Here is an 11,142-nt window from a genome sequence, read left to right as displayed (position 1 = left end):
AACACCGAGCTTTAATTATTTTCTCGTACTCGATTGATTCTTCGGACAATACTATACTCGCATAATATTGTTTAAGGTATTTTAAATTTATACCTTGCCCACTTGCTTGACCGGATGACTCTCCCTTAGTTTGGTCGTCGAACAAAGGGCACCCAATAATTCATTGCAGATAGAGTTGTCTTGGTTAACTCTACCATTCACGACCTTTCCATCTATACGAGATCCAACAATATGTATACGTCCTCAAGTGTGACGGTACACTCATCGATAGGAAGGTGAAATGTGTGGGTCTCGGGTTTCCACCTCTCCAACAAAGCAAGAATGAACTTGTAGTCCACCGAGTACGAGACAATGTTGAGGAGATTTCCAAATCCACATCCTCTAATATTTGGTTCTATCAAATGATCCTGGGGTACATATTCATGTACACGACATCGAAAACGCTTTGGATCCTAATAACACATAAGTAAGAAATGCAATAAGAAGAAGAAATATATAATACAAACATAGATAACAAAGGTATACGACTTAAAAATGGAATAAGTAAAAAGAGAGTGATAACATACAAATGTCGAGATATTCTCGAGTGTTCCTCTGTGTTCATCACCCATAGTTAACAGAGACATAATTTGATGTTGCAGAGCTTGAGTGCCGCAAAGAAATAGTGTGGCAAAGAAAGAGTATAGATGAGTAGTGTTGGAGATGATTTGATATTTTGATTTGAAGGCTATTTATAGATGAGTGAGTTAGTAGGTTTGCAACCTACGAAGCATGTGATTGGTTGCATGCAATAACAAAAGTAGACTAACCTTAGTCTTAGGCGCATGCGTGTCAAGAATCACATGCAAGGAAGAGGTATCATTCCTCTTGGCGCCTAGGAGTAAATGAATGGAAGGGGCGCCCTTCCTCTTGGCGCCCATGTTGCTTTATGGCGCGTAGGGAATGGGCGTCTGTTTGGAATATTAGGGCACAAAGATTCCTTGCTACAGAGATTCCCTGGGCGCATGTGTGTGTTCTTGTCATTCTTGTCACTGCATGTGGATTCTTTTCACTACATGCATGGTCAAGTCTGTGCAGATGAACCAAGTGATCAATGCGGTCAATGTTTATGCTATTTAGTTTGTGCAGATTATCAACTTAGCAATGCATTCAATTTCAGTAAAGAAAAGAAAGTTAGATTTTTAAAAAATGTCTTCCTCACAACATTACATGATCAATGCATATATCGAAGGTGAAATATTTGATCATTAATTATTCGGTTTTTGTTTTTGAAACACAGAGGTAACTCGGTTTACAATAAATCGACGATCAAATTTTTCACATCTGAAACAAAGAATAGAAAAGAAATTGCAGTGCAGTAATGTGGGGCAAATCATCTATAAAAATCCGATTTGGTTTGCAGAAAACCAGGTGAAGTTTTATCAGAAGAAGATTCGAGATGATGACGATGTTCAACATATGTTTGTCAGTCATGAATAATCTGGTTACAACGATATAGAGTTGTATATATTACCACATCAACAATAAGTGACTCAGTTCATTGATCAGTCACAAGTGTTTTGTGAAACTGATGACGAACAAGCTGAGGTGAATGTTCCAGATGACGAAGAAGAAGAAGCTGAGATCATGGTTGATTCAATGGTGAACGCTGATGAGGAAGAAGAGCCAATACCAGCTAGTCATGTATATTGTCCACCCTAACACATGACAAGGTTGAATTTGGGTTCCGATGAACCTTCATCAGAGATATGGTACAATCCTTATGTGCAAATGCAAGGATCTTTGAAACAAGGAGACACATTTCGCACAAAAGAGGAATGTGTAAAAGCCATTAAGAAATTACACATGCAACTATCAATTGATTTCAGAGTTGACAGAACTAACACATTGAGGTATAAAATTTATTGACTAAATGAGCACTGCCTTTTTAGGTTGTCAGCTTCGTACCGGAAGAGGAGCGAGTCTTGGGAGATTGGATCCATGGGTCCAGATCACACATGCATGCTGACAAAATCAATGCAGGATCATCGGGAATTAAGCTCCCAGCTAATATGCGATGAAATATTGTTTGTCATTGGCGACAATCTGTCGTTAAAGGTGAGTACAATAATCTCGCATTTTAGGGCAGAGTACGAGTACACTTCATCATATAGGAAGGCATGGATAGTTAGGGCAAAGGTTGTTGAAAAAGTGTTTGAAAACTGGAAGGAGTCTTACAAAAAACTTCTAAAATACCTATTGGCTCTAAAACAATATGCTCCCAGGACTATTGTCAAGTTGGAAACATTGTCCGCGTATACACTAGACGGGACGTGTGCTGTTTGAAATGGAATATTCCACCGTCTCTTCTGGGCGTATCAACCATGCATCATAGGTTTTTCTTTCTGTAAATCAATTATACAAATTGATGGTACATGGTTGTACGGGAAATACAAAGGAACGTTTTTTATGGCAGTGGCACAAGATGGCAACAACAACATTTTTCCAATCGTCTTTGCCCTAATTGAAGGGGAGACTGCTGAGGGATGGAGTTTTTTCCTTAGAAATCTCTGATTGCACGTTGCACCTCAGCCTAACTTATGTTTGATCTCCGACAGACACCCTTCAATCATCAGTGCATATAATAACATTGATAATGGCTGGCAAAATCCTCCTTCGACGCATGTGTTCTATATTAGACATATTGCTCAGAATTTCATGCGGGAAATCAAAGATAAGACGTTGTTGAAGAAGGTTGTCAATGCAGGTTACGCATTATCAGAATCTTCTTTCAAACACTACCGCGAAGAAATAAGATTGTCAAACGAAGATGCAGTACGGTGGATCGATAGTATTCCATTGGAGAAGTGGACTAGGGCATACGACAACGATCAACGTTGGGGCCACATGACAACAAATCTTGTGGAATCAATGAACTCTGTCTTCAAAAGCATATGTAACCTACCTATAACCGCTTTGGTGCAGACAACATATTTCAGGCTAGGGGCGCTATTTGAGAGCTGAAGTTCCAAATGGAGTTCAGTGTTGCAATCTATGCAGTTGTTCAGTGATGCTTCAATGAAATTCATTAGACATGAAGCTGCCAAAGCAAACACACATGTAGTCACGGTGTTTGACCGCACTAAAGGTTGGTATAGTATTGTCGAGTCCATGGATCACAATGAGGGCATGCCGATGGGATAGTACAGAGTCGAACTAGATAGAGGTTGGTGCGAATGCGGAAAGTTCCAAGCCTTTCGTACGCCCTGCTCCCATGTCATTGCAACATGCTCAAAGGTTCGAAGGGATCCATCCTACTTGCTATCTGAAGTTTACAAAGTCACCAGCCTATCAAATGTTTGTAAAATTAGTTTTGCCGCAGTGGCAAAAGAGGATTACTGGCCAGAATATCAAGGGGACATCATCTGACACAACGAAGTTATGCGAAGGAAGAAAAATGGTTGCCCAAACAGTACCCGGATTCGAACCGAAATGGATACGGCAAACAAAATGGTTAGATTATGTAGTTTATGCCGTCATACAGGTCACAATCGTAATAACTGTCATAGTATTGGAACGAGCACAACCAGATAAATTCACGTGTACCTCTATTGCAATATATGAAAAACTAAATTTGTTTCATATTAGACGTCTGTGACGAAAGTACCATTACGTAAACAATAACACAAAAAATTAAAACAACTAGAATACAAGAACTATGCGATTACAGCCATCAAAACAATTTTGAACATGTAATGCATCATCCTACGAGCGTCTTGGTCGGTCTTAATATCCAACGTGGACACAAACCATTGTATTATTCTAATCCTTTCACCCTCTCCAATTTCTCCCTCTAACCAACTGTACAACGTCCGATTAAGATGTTCAAACGTATCTGTGTTCCAGAGCCGAATCTGTACCGGAGTCGCAACGGCGAAAAATATTACATCGGCATTTCGCTTCTGAATGTATGTAGACATGGTTAAAACACATAAACTTGAAGGTGAGTGGGGTTGAATTAGAGAAAATATGGTAGTAGGGGATGATTTTGTGTGAAAAATATTGCATCCAAGGCGTGGTATTTATACAAAGAGGGCATAAAATGCATGCGTCAAGAGGGCTGACGCACAACATGCAGGCGCCAGAGGCATTGGCACCTCCACTTAAGGCACCATTCAGGCGTCATGGGCATTGATGCCTCCTCATGAGGGTCAATGCATGCGCCAAGAGCATTGGCGCCTCCTCATGAGGAGCCCAATGCATGCGCCAATGCCTTGGGCGCCTCCTTTGCTAGCTTAAGGGATACGCCAGTTCATCTAACGCATCCCCTTCTAAAAGTGATTATTTTAAAATATTTATTATTTTTCGATTTTTTTTATAAAAAAAATCAAAAAAGGAGGTCTCTCATGGTGAGAGATCGGAGACGGTACCCTCACAAAATGAGAAATGATATTCTTAATCAAACATTTTTTATATTATAATGTATTTTACTCTTCAGTAAAATATTATAATAATAAATATTTTTAAAAAATATATAAAAATTATTATTTATTAATTTTTTTTAGTAAAGAGTATCGATATAAAATTATGTGATTAATAAATTTCATAATTTTATTAACTAATCTTTTATATTTTATTAATCAATTTTATTTTATTACTTTTTTTTAATATCAGAATATTTATTAACTAATTTTATAATTTCATTAATTAACATTTTACTTTTTATTAACCAACTTTATTTTACTACTTACTTTTAATATTTGAGCGTTTATTAATCGACTTCATCATTTAATTAGTCATCTTTTTACTTTTTATTAACCAATTTTTTAAAAATTAATTTTAATATCTGAGATTCATTAACCAATTTCATCACTTTATTAATCAATTTTTTATTTTTGATTAATCAACTTTATTTTATTATTAAAAATTATTAATTCATGAACGGTTAAAAGTTAATCAATTTTTTATTTTTGATTAATCAATTTTATTTTATTATTAAAAATTAATGTTCATGAACTATTTACGGACATTGTTCAGATGCATGTCAGTATTCAAACACATGTAACTATTCACAGATATTCTTCATGTACTTTTACAGATACTATTCATATATTCATATATTGTTGATGTCATTGTTAATGTATTTTTCACGGTTCCCCGTATTTGTGAACAAATGAATATGCTATAGATGTAAGAGTGGGTGTAAAATAACATGACTGTACAAACATATGTTTATAACACATGTTATATGATGTGAGACACTTTATATTATGAAATAGATCGAGAGACGAGCTAAAGAATGCACATGTTTCCCAATGAGTAGTGTTATTTGAACACAAGTTGACACCTTATAAAATTATACACCAGCAAAAACTAATAGAAAAACCAAAATCGTATCGGTACAGTATAAATATATGGTGTTTGACACCTAAAAGAATGTTAATATAATCCCCCCATATGCTTAAATCTTGCCAAATACGAAACACCCTTTCATTAATGTATTTTCTATTAAATGTCGTATCTCCATATTGGATATCTAACGTACCCAATACTCGTATAGCCTCAATGCATAGTTAAGAACAAAAAAGAAACAGTTAAACATTGACATAATATATAGCATCCGTCTACACAAAATAAAAATTGATTGTAATTTATTTTACCGTTGGTTCTACTCTTAAAACAATCACGTTTTCATGTTAAGAAAAAAATGTACATACCGTGACATCTTATTTATTCATCTTTAAAAGATATAACCTTAACATTGCAGCCACAATTGTAGTTGCAACTGTTTTTAAAAACCTTTGGTGGAGAATTCAGTCATGAAATTGTAATATTAAATAAAAGTAATAAATATGAATAATCAAGATTATACAAAAATATTAGGTAAAAATATTAGGTAAACGGACAACAAACTGCACCGTTACGTCTTTTTGGATGGCAAAACCAATCCTCTTAAACACTACATTGTCATGAAATGTAAATTAACAAAAGCATAATAACAAACCCCCTTCAAATTTTAGGCTCACTATATAGACATCTCAAATTTCAATTTTGGGAATTAAGCACTAGTACTGACTCAAAATATACATGTATGCACTAGGTAATAATGCATTGAATTTTCTTTTAAAAAGTGACTTTTTCAACAAGTGGAAAAATCCAAAAGAGCACACAGAAGCGCAGGCGCGGCGGCTCTTCAAAGTTTTATTTTCAAAGGAAACATACTATCAAGGGAGGGTAGAGAACCTACAGGCATTAGTTAGTCTCTGGAGCAATTTCACTAACATCTAAGTCTACTATATTCTCTTTCCCGAATATGGTCAAATGCACCGTCGCCTGCATGAAGAAGGTTAAATGAGTTAATATACAGAACTAGAAGGACAGATAATCTTGTGAAGGTGAAAGCTCACCATTTTGGTTTTGCGGCTCAGCTTCTTGAGGGTGCCTGCAAAACCTGAAAATGATCCGGATATAATTTGAACAGTGGAACCTGTGGTAAGTTTAACGTTTTTTTTAACAGATGAAGTTTCTTCTGTGACTGTGAGTTGGTTAGATGTTTTTCTAGAGCCTCTTATAGGCTTAGAATCAACAATAGCTTTTGAAACATCTGAGTCTATCTCTGAATTCGGATTCCCAGAGATTACAGCAGTTTTCTTTTGCTCTTCCTCAAATGCTTTGTCAGCATTTTCTTGCTCCACTTTTGCCTGTTTGTAAATTGATTCCATATCAACCTCAGATACTGGCCTTGGTTTATTAATCATTTTCTTTCTGCAAATGATAAAACAATTGGAAGCTTCAACTTAGGCTTAAAACAGGAAACAAATGATAATCCAAGGAAACAAGATAGAAATTTCATTAAGATGCTTCTCTAAATTATCTTATTGTAGATATTGGTCAGATCTATTATAAGGAATGAATCAATCGAAGACGAATAGTCAACTTCTCATTATATCTATCTTGCTTTGCAAAAGACAACTATTCATAAAAATATTTACAGAAAATAGGCAATCAAACCAAGAGGACAAAACTTGAATCAAAATCCTTATATCATTGTCATCAAGTTCTCAAATCAAATAACAGCATATCAAGACTTCTTATAGTTATTGTGAAGGAAAATTGCATGCAGCTGTATGCTGCATTTGCATGAAGAATTGAAGAGTCGAACTTATGAACTTATAACATCTTACCTATGTAGCACTGACGCTTCATAATAAAGATGTGTATGGTGTATGGTGTCTGATACGTCGGATATGTACACGACACTAACGCATGTAGTTAGTTACATTCAATTTGAAAAAGTTCGCACTATTATTAATATCAACATGTTAGTGCCGGTGTCACATTTGTGTCTGCGTCTTTCATTCATAGCCTCCTAGACACAACTTTAAATATGTTTCCGAATTATAAGAGTATGCAATTCATGGTATATGATCTAAATTTTTTGCTATAACAAGTCATAAAATATGTGTAACTGCCAAAAAAAATTAGCAATGCATTAAACACTAGCAGAAGATGCTTACGTATTTCCAACCTTGGATCCAATAAAGCCACCAACACCATCATACTCTTTTATGAAGTCATGCAATGGTTTGTTCAATACACATCTCAGAAAAATACAACCCGCGAAAAGAGGCTTTGGTTTTACGGAGATGGAACCATTCTTCAATTTCTTTTTTTCATGGATAACTGGAGCATATACCTAAAACCAAACATTACCTCTTATCAATACATTACCAAACAAACATCATATGAAACATCATTTCTTAGTTGTTCATTAGCTTACTTTGCTTTCTTATCCCCTCAGCAGGTAGGGTTGTAGCTACTAGCCACAACCAATATGTTTGGATGGAAAGTTTTAAGCAAAAAAAAAGGGGGTAAAATATTTATAGCAAATAAATTTCTGTAATATATTTTGGTCTCTAACACTGTAACATCTAGGGAAATCGAACCATGACGAATTTGAAGTTTGGTGAGAATTAGTAAGGTTTGGCCAAAGACTGTTTAAGCAGATATCGAACTTAGATACTACCCGAATGATTCAACCTTAGTTGAAGTGCATTAATCACTTGCACTTAACCAATTGCAACTTAATAGGCATTTGGAATGAAAGTAAGTAAGTTATAGATCATCATAAACTTAGTGCGTGAATCACTGGAATTATTGGTCCAACAATTTCGTCTCTCAAGTTAAAACAATTACAAAATGATTCTTACAAATGAAAATTTTCAATCACATTAGTCCATGAACTAATTCCATCATTAAATTGACCAACACAAAATGATTTTCAATTTCGAAGATCATATTGAAATTTCATCAACTTTAGGCTATTTGGATTGGTGGTATGAGATGGGATGGAATAGAATGGTAAATAGTGGAATTTCATTGTTCGGATGTGCAAATAATGGATAGAGTAGAATGAGACATGATGAAATCCATTCCATCAAAATACCCACAATTGCGGCGCTATGGCAGATATACATGTCGGTTTTTGGCCTCGCCGGAATGGTAAATATCGGCCAATATTGCAGGTTTTTCGACTATAATATTATGTTATAACGGCACCACAGAGCATAGGGTATGGCGGGATTTTGGCTCTCCGTCTCCGCCATGGACAACGCTTCCATCTCATTCCATCCAATTCTCCATTTTTTGTTTCATCCGATTTGGGATATATGCAGTGGAATGAGGTATTATTAATAAAATAACCCTACAATGGTGTGAGATCTATATTTCATTCCATTATGTTTCACTCCTCTCTCCTCTCTGCTCCGTTCTATTCCATCAATCCAAACATAGCTTTAGGGTTCAAATAGATGAAAACCTATTGGATTAAATCAATGATTCACACTCAGCTTAATTTCCTAAATGAGTCACACCCAACTTAATTTCCTAAATGATTCACACTCAACTTAATCTCAATCCATTTTTCTGAAAGTAAAAAAATAAACTTTGCGGAGTTTACATATACTTTATCTCATGCCCCCAAACCCCTTATCCACATATATATTCAAAGCCTCATTCAAACAAACACATAGACTACACACACAAAAGTTACCAAAAACAAACCACAAAACTAAACCATTTCTATTCTTATCCATAACAAAACAAAACATTTTCAAAACAGAAAACACAACACCAACCTTAAAGTCTGTATCAGGGAAAAACTTGGCCAACGAACGAGCGAGTGCTTCCGCAGTATACTCAGCCTTACGCTGCGAAACGCGTACAACCCACCATTGAGGACCCAATTTCATGAGATTATCAAGGTTGAGTTCATCCATCCATGACTTCTTCTCCTTCTTAGTCTTCTTACTGAGTTTATCTTCTACTTCTTCTCTCCAATTGGTTGTGTTCTTGCTCTCTCTTCGCTCGTTTCTTAAGCGCCTTCTCTCTTTGGGAGTGAGAAGGTCTTGTTGTTGGGTGCCGGAAGAGGAGGCGGAGATTGAGAGAGGGAGGGGGGAGGAGAGAGAGGGAAGAGAGAGAGTGTGGAAGCGCGGTGGTGGATTCCATAGATGAAGCGTAAGCACCCCTTTCATGTTCTATCTGAGAATATCAGTCTCTGTTGGTTATTGTTTTTTATTATTCTTTTTCTTTGGTGAAGAGATGAACAAAAAATGTTACACTTGTTGGAAGATAATATGGTACTATGAAGTAAGAAAATAATAGAATTATGTTATTTTAGATTTTATTGATGTATTTTTGGAATATGTGTAAGTGTAAACTATATTTATAGTTACAAAAAAAAAAGGTAAGAGTTAGAGACAAGAGTATGCCTTATCACAAAAGAGTCAAAAGTTAGTGTTCAAATACATAACTCTATGTAAAAGAGAAGGTAAAACACCTAAAATTCTTTAAGTTATTTTATTATAATATATTGGTTTAAGTTTTTGTTTTTGCTATAAGTCCGTTTTTAAATTTATCTAAGGTCTAAATTGTTGTCTTTTTTTAAAGATTTCGGTGGCACTAACGTTGGTGAGATGACACTAACGATATTAATATGGAATGAAATAGTAAATTCAAAATTGAGTCTCACCGATAAAACTATAACAATTAGCTTTTGAAGAGAGAAAAAAAAGTTAGAAAGTTATTAGTTTCCATCACTGTTCTATTATTCTTCTCTCTCATTGTTCTTTCATGGTGGCTTCCATGGTAACTTCAGAACTTTACAAATCATATGAAATATTTCATTAGCTCCTTCATCAATTTATAATTTATACACCACCCACATCAATTTCAATGGCTTCGATTTTCACACATAACAGAAGCACAATATATCTTGCAATTGTAACCTACTAGTGAAACGTCACTGACGAATTGTTTTGAACTAATTTTATGACTTAAGTATGAATTGTTTCATGATGAATTTGCTTAAATGATCTTTGAATATGAATGACATTAATGGTAACCATGTAAGTGAAGCATCATTGGTGATAGTTGTTTTCAACAATGTTTTTGTTTTATTTGGATTATTTTTATTGTGGCATGCTAAGTCTGATTTAAGTGGGTGCTCCATTTTTACTGTTATGAAAACATGTAAATCAAGATGTTGTATTTTTGCTTGCCTTCTAAAAATTATGGTTAAAAGCATTTAATATACCTTATATGTTCATTGACATTTTATTTTTCAACTAACATGGTTTTATCTGCTGCAAAATGCCTGATATGAAAAATTATTCGAGTTCGATTTAGATTTCTCATTCTTCTATTACTTTTTTACTTTGTTTCTTTTGTTACTTTTTTAGTACATGGATTATGACTTATTTCATAGTCGTTACCAGGAAGAAATTATGGAATACTGAAGCTATTTGATGATATGTCATAAAAACTGAAGCTTTTAGTGATAAAAATGAAACTAAAGTTGATGCAACTCAATGTATTATTGGCGTGTATTACTTTCAAAATGCCATAATTTATCCAGACTTCTTTTTTTATAATATGTTTTTGAATTTGTCAGGTACTTCTAACTATTTGTTCATGTTATTGTTCTATGTGTTCAAGTCCTTTTTCATCAAACATGTTGCAGACATACTTTTGTGTTGAAGTACAACAATAAAATTGGCCTTCATAGTGAAACAATAGCATTATGGCCATAGATGAAAAGATTTTCTTACCCATAATAGTCATCAACAAAGATCAACCATGCCAGCATATCCTCCATGGATGTAA

At 34.8% G+C, this 11,142-nt stretch overlaps 1 protein-coding gene across 1 annotated transcript; it reads right to left on the bottom strand.

Annotated features, from left to right (window-relative positions):
* Nucleotides 1–5,845: 5,845 nt before the first annotated feature.
* Nucleotides 5,846–9,628, bottom strand: LOC127100314 (uncharacterized). The gene is made up of 4 exons (XM_051037450.1): nt 9,117–9,628; nt 7,497–7,675; nt 6,387–6,744; nt 5,846–6,312 (listed from the first exon to the last, which is right to left on the bottom strand). The coding sequence occupies exons 1-4, from the start codon at nt 9,510–9,512 to the stop codon at nt 6,232–6,234; spliced, it is 1,014 nt and encodes a 337-aa protein (XP_050893407.1). The 5' UTR covers nt 9,513–9,628; the 3' UTR covers nt 5,846–6,231.
* Between the last annotated feature and the right edge of the window lie 1,514 nt (nt 9,629–11,142).

This window comes from Lathyrus oleraceus, chromosome 7, assembly GCF_024323335.1.
Source record: "Lathyrus oleraceus cultivar Zhongwan6 chromosome 7, CAAS_Psat_ZW6_1.0, whole genome shotgun sequence".
Classification (NCBI taxonomy): Eukaryota; Viridiplantae; Streptophyta; class Magnoliopsida; order Fabales; family Fabaceae; genus Lathyrus; species Lathyrus oleraceus.
The sequence above is the reverse complement of the archived record's forward strand: the minus strand, read 5'-3'. Positions and strand labels throughout refer to the sequence as shown.

Coding starts and splice junctions, on each gene's coding strand:
- LOC127100314 (XM_051037450.1), bottom strand. CDS start 9,512: ATGAAAGGGGTGCTTACGCTTCATCTATGGAATCCACCACCGCGCTTC. Junction 7,676..9,116: donor TCCCTGATACAGACTTTAAG/GTTGGTGTTGTG, acceptor GTTTGGTTTTAG/GTATATGCTCCAGTTATCCA. Junction 6,745..7,496: donor GGATCCAAGGTTGGAAATAC/GTAAGCATCTTC, acceptor TATCATTTGCAG/AAAGAAAATGATTAATAAAC.